Source organism: Aethalodelphis obliquidens, unplaced genomic scaffold (genome assembly GCF_003676395.1).
Source record: "Aethalodelphis obliquidens isolate GAN/ISIS:26980383/991018 unplaced genomic scaffold, ASM367639v1 scaffold89, whole genome shotgun sequence".
NCBI classification, from domain to species: Eukaryota; Metazoa; Chordata; class Mammalia; order Artiodactyla; family Delphinidae; genus Aethalodelphis; species Aethalodelphis obliquidens.
This window is the reverse complement of record NW_020838033.1, coordinates 3,338,009-3,357,586: the sequence shown is the minus strand read 5'-3', so window position 1 is coordinate 3,357,586 and position 19,578 is coordinate 3,338,009. Positions and strand designations below refer to the sequence as shown.

The 19,578-nt window shown below is 53.6% G+C and overlaps 1 protein-coding gene across 4 annotated transcripts in view; it reads right to left on the bottom strand.

Annotated features, from left to right (window-relative positions):
• The window catches only part of ARHGAP23 (Rho GTPase activating protein 23), a 73,411-nt gene that overhangs the window by 14,239 nt on the left and 39,594 nt on the right, over nt 1-19,578 (bottom strand). For all 4 annotated transcript variants that reach the window (XM_027094440.1, XM_027094441.1, XM_027094442.1 and 1 more), the window contains 9 exons: nt 16,003-16,320; nt 14,656-14,717; nt 14,261-14,391; nt 13,494-13,615; nt 11,686-11,841; nt 6,472-6,550; nt 4,215-4,288; nt 3,899-3,988; nt 2,751-2,876 (listed from right to left, as the gene is read on the bottom strand). In XM_027094440.1, coding sequence (XP_026950241.1) covers nt 2,751-2,876; nt 3,899-3,988; nt 4,215-4,288; nt 6,472-6,550; nt 11,686-11,841; nt 13,494-13,615; nt 14,261-14,391; nt 14,656-14,717; nt 16,003-16,320 — 1,158 coding nt within the window. The remainder of the gene's footprint in view (nt 1-2,750; nt 2,877-3,898; nt 3,989-4,214; nt 4,289-6,471; nt 6,551-11,685; nt 11,842-13,493; nt 13,616-14,260; nt 14,392-14,655; nt 14,718-16,002; nt 16,321-19,578) is intronic.

Sequence of the window (19,578 nt, the reverse complement as noted above, 5' to 3'; positions counted from 1 at the left end):
AACCTCAATAACATTGTGGGGTAAGTACTATTATTATCTCCACTTTACAGGTGAGGAAATGGAGGCACAAAAAGAATAAGTACTTGTCCAGGGTCCCACAGCATATAAGGAGCAGAGCCAGGGTTCAACCTCAGGCAGGCTGGCTCCAGAGGCAGTGCCCTGAACCTCTACACCGGTGCTTCTCAACTGGGGCGACTCTGCCCCCCGAGGGGGCATTTGGCAATGTCCTGAGACACTTTCAATTGTCACAAGTGGAGGGATGCTCCTGGTATCTGGCCAAGAGATGCTGCTAAACGTGCTATAAGCCACAGGACAGCCCCCAACAAAGAAGAATGATCTGGCCCCAAAGGTCACTAGTGCCAGGCTGAAAAATCCCAGGGTACACATGGTAGGAATCAGCACGTGTGCCGAGTGAATAAATAAACAAACGCCTTGGCACGGTCTTCGTTTGGGCTCCAGCTGACTCAGTAAACGTGAGTATGAGCTGGCTGCTGACTTGCTCATGGGCAGCTGAACAGCCGGGTTTGCTCATCTCCATTCTGCCATTATCTTGCCGTGTGACCCCGGGCAAGTCACTGCTCCTCTTTAGGCCTCAGTATCCACCCTCTGTACGAGGCAAGGTCAGCTCTGCTGCCTTAAGGCCCCTTCCAGCTCTGCTGTCCAAGCGTTCCACAGAAACCAGGAGTCCTAGGCAGGGAGGCCAGGTGATGGTTGCAGCTGAAACTCCCAGCAGGAGGTCATGTCGCCCATGAACTCCAACCGTCCACTGAGTGGCCAGGGGTTCAGAGCCAGAGCCAGAGCAGTCTCTGTCACAAGTCCCACCCTGCCTGAGCTCGTGACTACACCGCTCCCTGGCTGCAGAGCCTCTTACGTGGGCGGGCTCAGTGAGCTCAATGTGAATTGAGGGGGTAGCTCATTCCCTCGACAATAGTCCAGGGCCGATTATGTTCTAATGCCAAGGGGGCAGAGAATGGAGGGTTGCACGCTCAGTTAGTTCCCAGGAAGGAATCCCTCAGTGGGAAAGCCCAGACTGGCAATAACCGCCACAGCAATTCATTCATTCATTCATTCATTCATTCAACAAACACTGAGTGTTCGCCATGTGCCAGGCTCTAGGCTTGGTGCTGGGATTACACGTATGAAGGAGACTGATGCGCTCCGTATCCCCCAACCCTGCCCAGAGGAGGAGCTGCCGTTGGCTGGGCACTTCCCCCGGGACCCTAAGGGAGGGTAAGTGGACACACTTTGGGCCTTCCTTCTCCCTGAAGACTGCTGTTCCTGACATCCCAGCTGACCACAGGCCTTGGGCTTCCTGGGGCTTCACTAGGAGCCAGGGCTTCACTCCCAGCTTCACTAGGAGCCTCTCCTCCCCACTGCCCCGCCCCCGCAAAGCATACACTAAGGGGACCCCGACGGCTCCCTGTTGGTTTGGGGAGCTGAACTTTTCCAAGAGAGACAGGCTTCCCCAGACCAAGGCCACATCAGGATCCCTGACATTGCTCACCAGCCCTGGCCTCCCTGACAGCTCTGGAGTGGGCCTCCGGGCTGGTGATCCCAATGTTAGAGTGCGAACAGGCCTCGACATACCCTCTTATGGCTCAGGGCCCTGACACGTGGTGAAGGAAGGAAACAAGCAGACGAGGCCAGCCAGCATGACCAAAGTCCACCCATGGCCTCACTCAGCTAACTCTGACCAATCTCCCTCACTCCAAAGCCCCCAGGAGTCAGACCTCCCAGTTGGTTGGGGAGTAAAGCACAGGCTTTGGTCAAACAGTCCTGGCTTAAAATCCCGGGGCTGCTACTTATTAGCTGTGTGACCTTGAGCAAATCACTTTGCCTCTCTGAGTCCCCCAGTTTCCTCATCTGTAAAATGGGAGTAATATGACCTGGTTTCCCTTCCCTAAAGTGTTTATGAGGTAGGGGAGGCTGAGGTTTCCCTTCCCTTGACCAGCTGCCAATCTTATTTCTCCTGGCAGGAGGGTTCTGGTTCCATTCTTTGTGTACTAGACCACAGGCCACACCAAGATCTGGAAATGGAAAAATCTATGATTCATAAAAACATCCCTGAGGGCCCCAGAAGGGGGTGGTGCTGCCCTGGGTTTGGCTCTGGAAAACCAAGGTCTCCTGCGCCCTCTGCTGGCCACTCTGGGTTCTCATCCCGTGGTGGATAACAATAAGAATTCTTAGAAACACCAGGCTCATGGGGCCTCCAGGCAGCCGTGAGAGGAAGGTGACCAGCCCAAGACACACTGAACATGCAGCCAGGATCCTGCCCCAGCCCATCATCCGCCCTGCGACATCCGCCTCCCCCTATCCCGGGCATCACCATTTTCTCCCTGAAGTCTCAAGTGGGCCTGCAGGGAGAGCTCTGTCCCTACCTCTGCACCTGTCTGCCCATTTCTGCCAGGACACCTCTCCTGGGGGCCACCTTCTGAAAGCATCCCTTCTTTCACCCCTTCTGCCCTCCAACCTGGCAGCACCTTTCCCTGACCTTCCTCCTCCCTCCGACCTTCACATGCATCTTGGAAGCTCAGGGCCTCCTGATTCTCCTGCTGGGGATGCAATATCCCGGAAAGACGGGGGTTCAGGACCCATTCCCGTCTGGCCTTAAAATGCAGCCTACTGCCTCTGAAGGGCACCCACCATCTCAGCAGCATTTCATTCAGCTGCCTCATCCTTCCCCGAGCACATCCACCCGGGCAAGCGGGAGCCGGGTGCCCAGGGGGACTTGGGCCAGGGCAGCTGCTTACGTGCTGGATCAGCGTCTCCACAATCTTGTAGCGGTCAGGCATGTGGGTCACCATATCCGCCATGTTGTCCTCGGACGTCCTCACCAGCGTTGGCCCGAAGACTAGGGCCAGGTTCCGGGGCTCCATCTGGGCAGGGGAGGGAAGCGGATGAGCATCAACACCCCTGTGAGCTCTGACTTCCAGCACCCCAGGCCTCCCTCACTCTGGGCCCTCAGGCCCCCAGCCCGACCCCATCCTGAGCTGACCCTGGCTTAGGGGCCAGATGCCTCCTTGCTGGGCATGGAGGTGCCTGGTAAGTAGAGAACAGGCCAGCTTTCAGCCCCACTCACGCCAGTCCCGGCGCTCATGGGCAGTTCCCCACCTGCACACCCACGCTATGCTTGCTCGCAGTGGGAGAAGCCAGAGTGAGGACCCATGGGAAGTTCCAAGGGTGTTTTAGGACTGGGAGGAATCCTATACCTCCTCTCATTTCCCCCACCCCTCCACCGCAGAATCAGAAGACATAAGGGGTTTGCTTAGGAAAAGGCAACACAAGGGATCTGAGCTAGATCAGAGGATAGATCTCCATCAGACCCAGGGCTCTGAGGCTCTCTGCTTCAGAGGGAAGACCCTCAGAAATTCAGGAGATGGCTCTCCAGGGAGAAGCACGGGCCAGTATGCAGGGAAGGGGTGGGGACAGAACAACCCTTAAGAAGGAGGGCGTGGCCAGAGGGGCTTGAGATGATCTAACCTGGAGGAGCTTAGAATATGCTGAGGAGGGACTTCCCTGGTGGCACAGTGGTTAAGAATCCGCCTGCCAGTGCAGGGGACACGGGTTCGAGCCCTGGTCTGGGAAGATCCCACACGCTGCGGAGCAACTAAGCCCGTGCGCCACAACTACTGAGCCCATGTGCCACAACTACTGAAGCCTGCGCACCTAGAGCCCGTGCTCTGCTACAAGAGAAGCCACCGCAAGGAGAAGCCTGCGCACCACAACAAAGAGTAGCCCCCGCTAGATGCAACTAGAGAAAGCCCGCACGCAGCAACAAAGACCCAACACAGCCAAAAATAAATAAATAAATAAATTTATTAAAAAAAAAAAAAGAATATGCTGAGGAGACCCTGGTAGGCTTCCCTCCCCCACACTTCACATCAGGGCCTCCACCCACCTTGTTTTTCTCCGAGTGGTCAGCTATGGTCTTCAGATGGCCCACGAGGAATTTGAGTGTTTCATAGTAATGTCCTGGCAGATCCCGGATCTGGGTGGGAGAAAGAAGGGGCGTGGGACCAGGGTGTGATGACCTCCACCTCCCCACCATACCCCAAAGGGGCTCCGCTGCCATATCTCAGTGGGTCTGGGATCCCCCCTCTAACTGCCCCCCCCCTCGCATAGATGGAGAAACTGAGGCCCTGAGGGGAGAAGGGCTTGCTGAGGTGCTCGCCCTGCGCAGTCTGCCCTTTGCCCAGCAGCACCCCTCTCCTCACCAGCTTCCGCAGAGTCTGCATCCGCTCCCTCGAATCTTCAATGCGATTGGCCTCGATGAAGTCATTGTATTTGTCTAGAACACAGTGAGAACTCTTTTGAGAGGTGGGCCTCCAGGCTGAGGAGGCCCTGCCGGGAGGTCAGTGTCTTGTACCAAGGCTGTTCCAGTCTGGGGGGGACTCTGTGGCCTTGTGTTCATGTGACCAAACCCACCACGGCTGCCCTCAGGTGCACAGCTGACCTGGGATAGCCCAGGTGTGTTTGTTTGGGAAGAAATAAGATCTCAGCTGCCTACTGATCCTGGAAGAGGGGTCCCTGCCCCAGCCTCCAGGACAAGGACACCACAAGGTTGGAAGAGAAAAGAGAAGGTTACCTAGAAAGAGGGAGGGGTCTTTCAGCCTCCAAATACCCTTCCCCCTCTGTGTCAACGTTCCCCCAACTCCCTTCAGAAAAAGTCCATGGGAAACTTTAAAAAATGGGATGTGTTAAGTTTATCCTAAAACTCATCTGGAAGAATGATGAGGGAGGATTTGCCCTGTTAGATACTGAAATATACTAAAAAGACAGCACAGCTAAGGCAGGTGATGAAGGATCAGGACAGATAAAGGCAGCACTTCAAGTCAGTTATCTTGTTGGGAAAATAAATCCATTTCTAGCTCACATAATACACAAATAAATTCAACTGCATGACAGAGCCAAAAACAGAAGTTATTAAAATATTGGGGAAAAATAAGAAAATACTTTTATAATCATAAGGCATTCTTAAACATGAGATACAGAATCCATTAACGGTTAACAGCTTGACTGTACATAAAATAACTGTTTTCAATTTCCATACTGAAAAGTTAAAAGGCAATGGCAGACCAAGAGCAAATATTTACAAAAACTAATAAAGGGTTAATATCCATAATGTACAAAGAGCTTGTCTCCTACAAATCAATAGGAAAAAAGACCAAGAACCCAGTGGCAAAATGGGCACATAGTCTGAACGAGCAGCTACAGAGGAAACGGTACAGGCCAATAAACTAGTGAAAAGATAGTTCATCTCTTAGTAACGACAGAAATGAAAATGGTAACAATAGTGAGATGCCGTGTTCTCTCTCCGATCAGCAAACGTTTAAAATATTAATAACATCCAGTGCCGATGGGAATGTTAGGGAGCAAAATCTCTTACGCTGCTACTGGGAGTGTGAACTAGGACCGCCTCCCCAGAGTCCAACTTGACTTTAGCTTTCAACATGTTTTCCAGGACTTTAACCCAGCAATTCCATGTCTACGAACCCACCTCCAGGACCCTGGTCCAGGTGTGCAGGAACGTAGGCAAGGAAAGTCACTGTAACACGTTTCGAAATAGCAAAAATGCGAAGACAACCTAAATAGCTAGCAGTAGGGGAGTGATTAGACAAATTACAGTCTATTCAGCCTAGGAAAAACTATGTGGTTGATTTAAAAGAAGAATGAGGTAGAGCTCTTTGTACTGACATGAGTGAATCTCAAAATTATGTCTCCTTCTGTTAAGAACTCAAGCAGTGGTGTGCTGGAGCCGCTCGCCCGCATGGGCTTCTGACAACCAGCTGTGTTTGGCTTTCATGTTGGTGACAGCAAATTGGGAGCTTGAAATCAGCCGTGGTGGGAGTATTTATACCATGGGAACTGGAAAATGCTACACATCACGGCTTTTTTCCCTTGAGAGCCAGATGTGAAACGTTTACCAGTGCGCCACTGAACCCGCCCAACTTCAAGCCCTACATATGCGAGTGTGTCTTTGTCACACGTGTAAGAGGGTCTGGAAGGAAACGCAATGCACTGTTAATAAGCAGCTCAGCAAATGGTCAAGAGCTGGGCTCTGGAGCCAGATGCCTGGGGCTGAACCCTGGCTCTGACACTTACAACCTCTGTGACCTTGGGCAAGTCACTTAACTTCTCTGTGCCGTAGTTTCCTCATCTATAGAGGGGAAATAATAGTACCTACCTCATGGAGTTGTAGGGAGTAGTGCCTGGCATTACTTTCTGAGTAGTAAATGCTCAGAAAGTGTGAGGATAACCTCTGCGGACAGGGAATGGGAGGATGACAGGGACCCTTGTGTTTACTTGATTCATATCTGTACTACCTATGTTTTTTACAAGCATGTGTTTCTTTTGTATTAAAACAAAAACCCCCAAAGTAAAACCAACACACCCCATTTAAAAAGTGGTCAGGATGCAACCAAGACAGGTATTCCCTCCTCCTCCCATCTTCCACTTCCACCCCCTACTCACCATCGGTGAAAAGAGGCTCAGGCAGCTTTCGGAAGAAGGACTTGAGCAGGCTGCTGATCACGTTGAGGTCCTGCCAGCGCTGGGGAGGGGCAACGACATCAGGCCACAGGCAGGGCCCCGCCCAGGTGCCCAAGCCTCCACGCCCCCAGGTTCAGAGCCAGCCAGGCCCCGCCCAGGTGCCCACACCTCCACGCCCCCAGGTTCAGAGCCAGCCAGGCCCCGCCCAGGTGCCCACACCTCCATGCCTGTCCAGCCCTAGAGCCCAGTGCAGCCTGGCTTGGGCCCTCCCTGGGACCCACTCATAGCCAGCTCTCCCCAGACCAGGACTGTCTGGGCTAAGAAGACTCATCACAGTAGAAAAGAGTCCCCAGCTAGGTCCTAGCCCCTCCACCACCTGGCCCCAGCACCCCGCTGCTCCAGCCAGCCCAGTGGGTTCGGACATTTGTCCACGCAGAGAAAGAAGCAGGCCCTGTGGGGGACAGAGGTGAGCAAAACCCATCCCCGCACGAGCCTGCCCACTGGACCTCCATTAGGCCTGCTGGTGCCAACTCCTGCTTCCCAGCGCCCCCCGCTTAGGGGAGTCATCCCGGACCCCTCTCCTCATCCATGACACAGCTCACGTTCATGCCTGGTGGCTTCCTGTCTCAGGCCCTTTGCACCGGCTGGTTCCCTCCACTAGAACTCGCCTCCCCCTGCCCTTCACATGACTGGCTCCTCCCGAATCTAAACGTCTTCGGAGAGGCCTCCCCCGACCCGACCATCGCGGCACAGCCGCCATCACCACTGCCTGCCGTCTGCAGCACAGCCCTGACTTTTCTTCCTTCTGTGGCACTTAGTGCAGTTGATCATTACCATATGCATTCGTTTCCTTGTTCCTGCCTGGCGGATCTGTAAGCCACATGAGGGGCAGGGATCCTGTCTGTTTTATTCCCACTGCGCTCCTGTCACCTAGCCAGCCCTATTAGCCTGGCACTTAAATGGTCTCAATCATGAATTCTCAACCAGGGCGACTCAGCCCCCAGGGACGTTTAGCAGTGTGTGGAACCGTTTGGTTTTCACAAGCGGGGGGTGCCACTGGCATCTAGTGGACGGAGGCCAGGGATACTTCTAAACTTCCTCCAGTGCACAGGATAACCTACCACAAAAAAAGAATTATTCTGCCCAAAGGGTCAAGGTTGAGAAACTCTGATCTAAATAAATGGTTGTTGAATACAAGAATGAATAGAAGAATAGCCGGCTCAGTGTCTCTCCTGTCCACCAGGGGGCACCATCAGCCTGCACAAAGTCAAGGATAACTCCCTTGAAAGGAACGGCTCAGAATAACTCATGTCCAGAAAGCAACAGAATACCCCCAACAGAGACACACAACTCAACAATATACACACTCATTACCATGGGGCCACAGCTTAATGCCAGACCGTCCACAGGCTCGATGGGAACGCTTAACTTCCAGCACTCCCCGTGACAAATGACACAAACTGATGTCTGAGACAAAATCACACACCCAACACACACGGCACGGCCCCACCCTGGTCCCTCTTCTCCCCGGATGAGGCCCAGCTCATGTGCACACCCAGTGTGGGCTCCTGCCCACCTCCCTCCACTGCCTCCTGGCCCTCATGTGTAGGCTCTTCTCATCTCCCAGCTGCCAAACCCAAGGCCTTGCTTGCCCTGTCCTTTTTTTTTCTTTCCCCCCATTGGAGAAAAATTTATCAAGGCTAAAGACTGGAAACAACTGAAATGCTTAACTACTAAAGAATACGTAAATTATTTGTGGAATATCTGTATCATGAAATAAAAAGAGCAATAAAAAATATATGAACTCTAGATTTTTCAACAAAAGATGAATTTCACAAATTATGGACGGTGATAATGCCATTTTTGTTGTTGTTCTGTTGTTGTTACTTACTCCACCTTTATTGAGGTATAATTAATAGATGAAAATTGTATATATTTACGATATACAATGTGATTGATTTGATAAATCTATACCCTGTGTAATGATTCACGCAATCAAGCTGATTAAAACACTTATCACCTCACATAGTTACCTTTTATTTTGTGCTGGGAATACTTAAGGTCTAATAGCTTAGCAAATTTCAGGTATACACTATTTAATTACCGTCACCATGCTGTACATTAGATCCCAGAATTGCCCTGTCCCTCGTGACCCCTCCTATGCCTAAGCATCTGTCCCCCCATCCCCAGCCTCACCTGAGCTGCCCTCTCCTTCTGTCCCACTCAGAGCCTGGCCCTTGCAGTCCCCATGCCCACCCTCTCCCCAGACGGCAGCTCCCTCCCTCGTCTCACCTCTGTGCCCCAGCGTGACCCCACGCTCACTCCCCAATTCACCCTCGGTCTAGTGCCTGATTATGCATCACCCCCATGTGGGTGACTTACCACCACTCCAAGTCCAATGCGGTCCCTACCTGACACATCCTCCCTCTCCTGCCCTACTCCCCTGGTCTGCCAGGGACAGATACCACCAGCCTGCAGCTCAAATTTTTAGCTCTTTCCTACCCCTCCTTCCTCCCTCTCATGCAGCCAACTCCTAGAGCTGCTCTCATCCTCCTTACCCCCTCCCCCTGGGACCACCAAGACCTCCTGACCCCTCCCACAATATCGGTAATTTCTTCCCTAGATGCCCTGCTCTGGGCCTCCCTCATTCGTATCCATCAGGCATAAGCTAAAGCACTACTTCCTCAGACCCTACTCTCATTTATGCCTCCCCAGCTGCGGAGCCATCAAAGGCTCCCTACTGTCCATTGGCTCAAGGTCAAAGGCTTTAGTGAAGCCATCAAAAGCCCTCTGTCCCCTGCCCTGGGCCTCACCCTCTCCACTGCCAAGCCCAGGAGGTGGGTACATTCTCTGTCCTGACACTCAGACCCTTCTCTGGGATTTTGGAAAATGCTATCACCGGCTGCCTGGACTGCCTTCCTATTCACCTGCCCCTTCCTATTCATCCTTCAAAGATTTCAAACACCTGCTTCAGTCCCCAGCATCCTCTCCTTCCTCATCAAACAATCTGGTCCTTGATGAGAACCAGCTTTTTCTCTTGTCCACTATTTCACACGTACTCATCTTGTCTCCCTAGCTCCTTCCCAAGGACAGGAAGACTATCTTACATTTTCACATACAGCTTCAGAGTACTGTTGACTCATGGGACTTCACTGTCCAGATCCATGGTTTTCCAAAACATCTTTTCCGGCAGAGCACTTTTTGTCAAGTGAAACGATACATGAAAACCCAATATGAAAAAAACCGACATAAAAAAGCAGACAGAGCAAAGCAGGTTACTCTAGATGGGGGGTCCTGGCCTCCCACAGCACCTCTGGGGAAACTTAGGGTTCTGGGAAACACTGGCCCTGCTGCAAACTCTTTTATTTTGTTGAAATATTTATTTGGATATTTTCCCCAGTTCTACTGAGATATAATTGACATATAACCTGCTGCAAACTCTTTTTTTTTTTTTTGGCTTGAATAACAGAAATTTCTTTTCTCACAACTCTGGAGGCCAGGAAATCTAAGAACAAGGTGCCGGCCCATTCAGTCTTTGATGAGGGTTCCCTTCCTGGTTTGCAGGCAGTCACCTTCTTGCTGTGTCCTTACAAGATGGAGCAGGTGAGGCAGGGAGCTCTCTGGTGTCTCCTTTCACAAGGACACTAATCCTATTGTACCAGGGCCCTGACTTTATGACTTCATTTAACCTTAATTACCTCCTAATCGGCCCTATCTCCAAATACACTCATCTTGGGAGTTAGGGCTTCAACGTATAAATTTTGGGAGGACACGATTCAGTTCACAGCACAAGAGAAAGAGGAGATGATTGTTAGAGCAGAATTCTGGAGGAATCCAGAATTCTCCAAAAGAGGATTGTGAACACTGTTTAGAGATATTAACATTTCTCTCTATAGCAGAAATGACGAGTTGTAGTGAAAGTACAGAAACATTTTTAGACAGGACAGACATCTCGGAAGTCTGCATTAGACGGCCTAGATCTTCTTTGGAATGCTGCACTCTACCTCCTTGGTCTGCTGTTATCCACTTTTCAGAGTTATTTGATAGTTACTTTATATGTTCTGTCCAGGATTATTAGATGTAATCAGTAGGAAAGACTGGACAGAGTGTGTTTGCTCTATCTTAACTGGATCCAGAGCCCCGGTATGTAATTTTTTATTCCTGCTCTAAACACATCATTTTTTTTTTTTTTTTTTTTTTTTTTTTTGTTTTTTTTTTTTTTGTTTGTTTTTTTGCGGTACGCGGGCCTCTCACTGTTGAGGCGTCTCCCGTTGTGGAGCACAGGCTCCGGACGCGCAGGCTCAGCGGCCATGGCTCACGGGCCCAGCCGCTCCGCGGCATGTGGGATCTTCCCGGACCGGGGCACGAACCCGTGTCCCCTGCATTGGCAGGCGGACTCTCAACCACTGCGCCACCAGAGAAGCCCTAAACACATCATTTTTTTAAATTGAGGTCTAGTTGATGTACAGTATTGTATGTTTCAGGGGTACAGCATAGTGATTCACAATTTTTAAAGGTTATATTCCATTTATAGTTACTATAACCTGCTGCAAACTCTTGTGTGGTTGTCAGATCCCTTCATGAGCTGCTCTTGTCTCATCTGATCAACGACCCACGTTGCTGGCTGCTCCAGCAAACACCATATACTCCCCTTCTAACCAGGTGTCTGCAAACCTTGGCCCGTAGGTCAAATCCAGCCAACGACCTGATTTTGTGTGGCCCTTGAGCTAAGAATGGGTTTTGCATCTTTAAAAGATTGTGAAGAAAAAGAAGGAAGAGAAGGAAGAGGATAAGGAAGAGAAGGGTTTGCAACAGACCATGTGGTAAGCAAAGCCCTGGAATACTTGCTACCTGGCCCTTTACAGAGAAGGTATGGTGACTGCCGGCAAACCTTAGGGGCCCACGCCTTTCCCCAGGCTGTTCCCTCTGCCTTTCCTGGCTTTCGCTGGCTTTTCGTGGACACTATTCATCCTCAAGGCCCAAAAAACTGTCACCTACCAGCCTCTGTCTCCGGGCTCTCAGGCCATGGCTGCAGCTGGGGTGATGCCCTTCCCCACGGCTGGCCTGCAAAGGCAAGTTGCGTCTTGCCTTGGGGCCCTGACCCAGTGCCAGGCACACCACAGGGTACAATGAACACAACAGACACCACCACATTGGCCCCCCTTCCATAGGCCGACGCCCCCCAGTCACACTCACCTCATCCTGCAGGTTGATGTCCCCGGGGCCACGGTTGAGCTGCTCCTGCAGGCTGGACACCACTGCGTTGTTGCCTGGCACCCGGTAAATGCCTGTGGACTCCAGCCCCCGTGCCTCCACAATGCGACAGCATGCAGCCACGATCAGGGGGACACGCTGGGGACACAGCAGGGCAGGGGTGTTAGGAAGAGTAAGAACAGCATTCTCTGGGAGAAAATACTTGCAAATGATACGACCGACTAATAAGGGATTAATAGCCAACATACATAAACAGCTCATACAACTCAACATCAAAAATACAAACGACCTGGGAATTCGCTGGCGGTCCAGTGGTTAGGACTCTGCACTTCCACTGCTGGGGGTCCAGGTTCGATCCCTGGTCAGGGAACTAAGATCCCACAAGCCGCGAGACACGGCCAAAAAAAAAATAATAATACAAAAACCCGATTTAAAAAATGGGCAGAAGAACTGAATAGACATTTTTCCAAAGAGGAAATGCAGATGGCCAAGAGGCACATGAAAAGATGCTCAACATCGCCAGTCATCAGGGAAATGCAAATCAAAACCACAATGAGATATCAGTTCACACCTGTCAGAATGGCTGTCATCAAAAAGGCCACAAATAACAAATGTTGGCGAGGATGTGGAGAAAAGGGAACCCTCATACACTGTTGGTGGGAATGTAAACTGGTGTAGCCACTGTGGAAAACAGTATGGAGGTTTCTCAGAAAAACTAACAGTAGAGCTACCATATGACCCAGCAATTCCACTCCTCAGTATATATCCAAAAAAAAACAAAAACACTAATTCGAAAAGATACATGCACCCCAGTGTTCACAGCAATATTATTTACAATTGCCAAGATACGGAAGAAAACTAAATGTCCATCAAAGATGAATGGATAAAAAAAAAGATGAATGGATAAAGGAGATGTGATGTATATAGATATCTATATATAGATCTCTCTCTCTCTCTCTCTCTCTCTCTCTCTATATATATATATATATATATATACACACAATGGAATACTACTCAGTCATAAAAAAGAATGAAATTTTGCCATTTGCAGCAACATGGATGGACCTGAAGGGCACTATGCTACGTGAAATAAGTCAGAGAGAAAAAGACGAATACTGTATGATATCATTTATATGTGGAATCTAAAAAAATAAAACAAACTAGTGAATATAACAAAAAAGAAGCAGACTCACAGATACAGAGAACAAACTAGTGGTTACCAGTGGGGAGAGGAAAGAGGGGAGGGGAAGTATAGGGCTAGGGAACTAAGAGGTACAAACTATTAGGTAGAAAATAAGCTACAAGGATATACTGTACAACACAAGGAATATAGGCAATATTTTATAATAACTATAAATGGAGTATAACCTTTAAAAACGGAATCACTACATTGTACACCTGTAACTTATATAATATTGTACAGCAACTACACTTCAATAGAAGAAAAAAAGAACAGCATTCTCTACCAGTGGGCCAGAGGTAGGGAGGACAAGATGGGGGCAGTGCAAAGCCAGACCCCAGGGGTTCTGGTGGTTACTAAGGCTTTCACTGTCTCTGGTCTGGGAGCAGAAATCGCACCAAAGCCTCGCCATGATCTGAGAAAGAGCACCAGCTGGGCGCCAGGGATTCTGGGCTCTGTCTCAACTCTGCTGCTCCCTCGCAGGGCTGCTTCCCCAGCTGTGTCTGTGAGACGCGGTGGAGAGCTGGCTCCAAAGTCCCTTGCAGCTCTGACTCTCTGTGTCTCGGTCTCCCCACTTCCCTGCTGGCTCTGGAGCACGGCGGGAACCCACCTGGTTCTCTGTGGCTGGCTGGCACTCCTCCAGTCGGACCCCAAATGCCCTGGGGGCTGCCTTCTTGTTCTTCTTGATGATGTTGATGCCCCAGGGGGTTTTGGGGGTGGAGACACTGTCATCTGGGGTTGGGGAAGGCAGAGAGAGGCAGGGTGAGCTGGGGGCCCGGGGAGGGGCAGCCACCGCACTAGGTCACACACACTCACACACCACATTCACACACTGGACGTATGGGGACTCCATCAGAGAAGCAACCGGGATGCTGAGGGCTGATGGCAAATTATAATATCCCAGCAGAGAAGGCCGAAGAGATGAGGGTGTCTACCCTAGAGAAGAGAGGCCTCAGAGTAATATAAGGACTTCTGTATGGCTAAAACAACAAGGTGGGAGCCATAGATTCTGGTACAGCCGAAGGAAGAACTTTCTAATGGCCAAAAGTGTGTGAAGATGGAAAAGGCTGCCTGCAGAGAGGATGAGGCTCCTGCTCCTGGAGGGACACAAGCGGAGACCGGAGGACCACACAGCTGGGATGTCATGGAGGGAAATCAGGCTCCAGGCCCTTCCAGCCCTGAGACCCTGAGGGCCCCCAGACCCTCACAGGCATGCACACATGGGCAGACACACGAGGATAACCGTGGCACACACCTACAGGCACACACACCGCCTGACACACACACACAGGCCCTTCGCTCCCATGCAGACCCACAGGCTGACCCGCCCTCCCCACGCATGGGTGCACACCACCCCCTTAGCAGCCGCCTTCCTACCCTTGCTCCCTGCAGGCTGGTCCTGAGTCCTGAGGCCACGTGCTGTACTCTGTTTGAGGAACTCAGACTTGAGGCCTCCCAGGCCACGAGAGCCTTTGGGGGAGGAATCAGCTTTGGGCCCAGAGCTATGGCTGTGTGGGAAGAGGGGAGAGGTCTTCACTGGGGTGACCCAGCACGCCACCTGCCCTGGCCTCCCACCTCTTTGGACCTCCCCTCCATCCCGTCCATGCCCTTCTGGGGACTGGAGGCCTCAATGCCCCTGCCACCCTCCCTGCCCCCAGCAGAGGGCAATTCAGGGGCCACCCTCAGGTCTGAAGGTGGGTCAGGAGGATGACCTCTGCCCAAGGTGTCTCCCACCCCATGGCCAGGACTGCTCCATGAGGGCTGGGCCTCACCTCACTTTGCGATAATCATTAAGCTTCTTGCTGATCAGAGCTTGGTTGGCACAGCCGGGGTCCTGGAGGAGGCGGAAGAGAAAGCAGACCCCATCAGTGACCATGGCCAGCCCACCCAGGGCTTCTCCGTGGCCCCTGCCTCGGCCTCGCCTCCCCTCTCCTCCACCTGCCAGCTGAAGGGTGCAGACCCTGGAGCGAGGAAGACCAGGGCCGGACTCCCGAGCACCCCCTCACCAGCTGTGTGACCTTGGGCAATCCACTTAGCCTCTCTGAGCCTCAGTCTCCTCAGCAGTAACATGGGGAGACAACGTGGCAACCTCAGGGTTAGGGTGCGGAATTATGCACGTGGCACTCCTCACAGTCCTGGCAAGGCACCGATGAGGTGCCCCACGAGGGGCAGCTATTGCAATAATGAAGGTGACTTGGGACCCTCAGACAGTGCCTGTCGGGGACAGCCCAGCCAGTCCCCCCAGAAAAGGGCCCCAAATTTCAGGTGCTTTCCTCCTTGCGGTGAGGAACGACAATGTCCTGGGGAGGCAGAGCCTGGTTCAGTGAGATGGTGTCCTCAGCGTGCACTAGCACCCCTCTACCTGTGGCCAGAGCAGTTGCACATCTGGACCAGGGCCCAAGCCACACCATCCTCCTGGCAGAGACCGGCCGCCAAGCCCAGGACCCCCACATAACTCTGCGCAGGTGTCCAGAGGCACCTGGCGGAGGGGGTGGGCGGAGGCAGAAAGCCCAGCCCAGGCTCCTAGTGTGCAGCTGCAGCTGCCCAGGAGGGGGCGTCACGTAAAACTGCTCCTGGAGTCCCTGCCAAAGCCCTTGGCTCAGCCCCTGCTGCCTGCTGCCAAGGCCGATCCTCTTGGCCTCCTCCCAAGGTCAATGTGTTTGTGCCCCTGCAGACAGGCCAGCCCTGTCAGAGGGGCCAGCCACAGTTTTGGCCCAGGGGCACCCCTTTCTGTAATAATTCCCTAGGAGACCCCCGCCTCCCAAACCTCCAGCAAGAGGCTGAGGTTGGCCGGGAGCTGACCCCTCTGTGGCAGAGCCTGCCCAAGGCGGTCATAACGATGACGATAATAACAATTACTGTCGTTCCTGCAGCTATTATTGTTCCTGCCAGTCATGGAACACTAAAGACGCCAGGTCCTCTGTGAGCCACTGCCCCAAGCATCGTCTCTTCACACCAAACCCTTGGAGGGCACGGTTGCAAGGGGTACTCCTGTCAGCCCATTTTATGCAGGAGGGGACTGAGGCTCAGAGCGGTGAAGGGAGGATCCCGGCAGGCGAGAGGCGCCCGGGGCCTGCCCTGCCCTCCCTGGCCCGGCTGGGGCCGGGCCGGGCCCTCACCTCGCCCTCGGCCCTGCTGTTCTCTCGGATCGCTCTGATCCAGCCCAGCATGTCATCCCGGTCCTCAGCCTGAAAGAGATATTCACAGAAGTCAGCGGTGGTCAGCCGGAACACGTGCCTCCTCTTGGTCTCGCTGTAGGAGATGTCCACCAGGCAGGAGCCGATGCAGACGGGCGCCGCCTCGTCCTCACCTGCGACGGCCGCCGCCGCCCCCGCCGCCGCCGGCCCGGGCTCCCGCCGCTCCTTGCTCAGCGAGAGCGAGCGCGCCCGCAGCGCGGCGTACACCCGCTTCCACTGGCGCAGGCCGCCGCCAGCTTTCTGCAGGGAGACACGGGGAGAGGGGGAGAGAGGGGAGGGGGAGGGGGTGAGAAGCCAGGCCTGCCCTCCTCCCCGACCCCAGAGCCCAAGGGGGCCCTAGGCGCTGCAGACAGTGGACAGCAGTGGGGACCCCACCCCACTGGCCGCCGGGAGCCCTCTGCTCCACTCCCGCCGACACCTGGGGCAGCCTCCTGCCCACAGTCCCCCAAGTCTCTCAGCCCCTCACCGGCCTGGACACCCGTACCCATCGTTCTCAGTCCACGCAGAGGGTCCCCAACCTTCGCTTTACCGCTCCTCTGCCGTTGGCAATGCCCCAGAGAACCAGCAGGGGGCTCCAGAGGGCAATCGGGCCCCCCACCAAACATGACCCACCTTACATAAAATCCTCCTAAGCCATTCCTGGTCCACATACTGCTTCCCTCCGGGCAAAGCTAGTCAAAAGTTGTCAACCACACTTGCTCTCCCCGCTTCTTTGCCTCTCATTCAAGACTCCACTCAGTATCCCCTTCCTGGGAAGCTGCTCGCCAGGTCACCCAGGCGCCAAAGCCAGTGGCAGCGTCTGGGCACTTCTCAGCCCTTTGCTTAGCCTCTTGGTGGCATATGACCCAGCTAGCGGTCACTTCTTCCCTCTCCAAACTCTCTCTTGGCACCCAGGACCCTACGGTTCGTGGTTTTCCTCCTAACTCCGCTGGCTCCTTCTCTGGTCCCCTCCACCCAACATCCTCTACACCAGCGGTTCTCAACCAGGGCGAAGAGCCATCAGGGGACATTTGTCTGAAGACGTTTTCAGTTGTCGCATCTGGGGAAATGCTATGGCATCTAGTGGGTAGAGGCCAAGGATGCTGCTAAACATGTCGGATGCCCAGGACAGCCCCGCAGCAAAGAATCATCTGGTCCAAAATGTCAACAGTGCTGAGGCTGACAGTCCCTGCCCTAAAGGAAGGGGAGCTCCAGAACTTTGTCCTCGGCCCTCCTCCTCCTGCATGCCTCCCCCATGATGCCATCCACACCCATGGCTTTAAATCCTGTCTGTCTGCTGATGGTGATGCCCAGATGTACCCCTGGCCCAGCATCTCCCCCAAGCCACACTCCAGTACCTCCAACTGTGTGCTCAGTGTCTCCATTTGCATCCCACGGGCACTGCAGGTGCTGCTTGCTCACTACGGGGGCCCATCAAACCTGTTCTCCACCCCCACCTCCATCTTTTCCAGCTCAGTAAATCCACCCAGTGGCCCAGAAACTTGGGAGCTGCCCTTGACTCCTCCTCATTCTTCACCCCTGACATCCAACCCGTCAGGAAATCACAACTGTTCTGCTTCCAAAATGTCACCTGCCTCCATCTTTCCTGCCACCACCTTGCCCACACCATCAACACCTCTTGCCTGGACCACTGCACAAACCATCCCAGGCTCCGCTCTCCTTCCTGCAACCTCTTCACGCAGCAGCTGCAGTGACCATTTGAAAATGTAAACGAAGTCCTGTCTCTCCCCTGCTTAGTGCCCTCTCATGGCTTCCCATCGCCCTTGGAATCGAATCTAAGCTCTTCTGTGATCTGGTCCCTGCCTCTCCTAACCCATCCCTCTTTCTTTCTCACGATGTCGAGACACAGGGGGCTTTTCCAGTGGACAAGCCAAGCCCTTCCTTTCCCGGGGCCTCTGCACGTGCTATTCCTTCTGCCCAGAGCCCCTTCTCTTGCTTCTCCACATGGCTGCTTCCTTCTCGCCCTTAAGGTCTGAGCTCAAGGTCATCAACATCACCTCCTCAGAGAGGCCACCTCTAAGCATTTTTCCCCTAACGGCAGCTCCCGGCTTCCTCCCAACTTAAAGGCAATCACATCACCCTGTTCATATCCCCTGAGTGCCCACTGTAGTCTCAGGTTACTGGCTGTGGGTGGCTTTCTCCAGTACAGAGAAAGCTCCTGGCGCAGGGAGCTCGTCTGCCCTCTCACCTCCATACTCCTGGGCCTAGAGCCATGCTGGCACAGGGTAAGTGCTCATCAATATTTACCGAATAAATGAATTAATCAGCCTCAGAACACCCTGCAGGCGGGGGTTCCATCTCCCCCATCAGATCAAGGGCTCCTTTCCTCTGGCTCACGGCCCACCTACGACTCCACACCCAGCCCAAGCTTCTATCTTCAGAGCAAACCAGATGAGGAGACTTCATGGCTGGCAGGTGAACATAGCCACATCCAGCCATGAACCCTGCCCATCATCACATACCTGCTGGACCAAGGCAGGGATGTTCAGAGCAGGAGACAGTAGGGCCCTCCAGGAGAAGTTTAGTGTCAGAGTGAGGTGGTGACAAGGGTGCCCCTTTGAGACTGAACCAGCTAGGTGACCTTGGATAAGTCAGGCCCCCTCCCCTAGCATCAGTATGCCCTACTGGTAAAAACGAGAGGTGAGCCAGCTGGTCTGCACGTTGCATACAGCTCCAATGCTGGGTCTGTGGCTGCAGGGATGGGTCATACCCACCCACGCCCTCCTCCGCCTGACAGTCAGTGGTCTCCAAAAGAGACTGGGAGCTGGGGGCGGGGAAAGGCTGGACTTGCTGAAGCAGACAACATCTGGCTGGCGATCAGGACCCTGGACAGACCGAGAGACCAGATGGGAGTGGAAAGCCCTCTCCTTCAGAACCGACCAGTGAGCAGGAAGGGGCCAGGTCCTCTCCCTGCCCAGGAGACACTGGCGTCTGGGCTGCCAGAGGCCACCCAGAGCTGGGGGCAGGCTATGTGGCAGGCAGAAGTCAGCAGGTGTCACCAGGCCCTCCGAAGGGCTCAAGCCTCGGGCTGGAAGTCTTCGTCCACACCTGGCTCCTCCTCCTTGGCCTCCATCCCCCACTTCCTCCCGAGGCCCGGCCGTCTCTTGCTTTCTCCCTCAGTGTTCCTGCGTCCATGGCCGCAGGTGCTTGTGTCCTCTCTGATGGACAAATGCCCTCCCCAGGTGGACCTCCCTCCCAATGCCACACCCTCAGAGCCTCTGTTGCCAGGACACCTCCGCAGAAGTGTGCGCCAGGGCCCTCGGACTCCAGAGGCCCCAAAGGAACCTCTTGGCTTCCTCTCCCCAAACCTACCCCTCCGGGGCCCTGTGGCTCTGGGAAGGGTCCCACCACTCTCTGACCCCACAGCCCAAGCTGGGACCCCAGGAACCTCCTCCATCCTCCCTCACCTCCCAGCCCTCAGCCCGCCCAGGCTTTCCTTACCCCTGAATCTCTCTAAGGTGTCCCCTCCCCTTGGTCCCACTCCCCTCGCTCACCTGG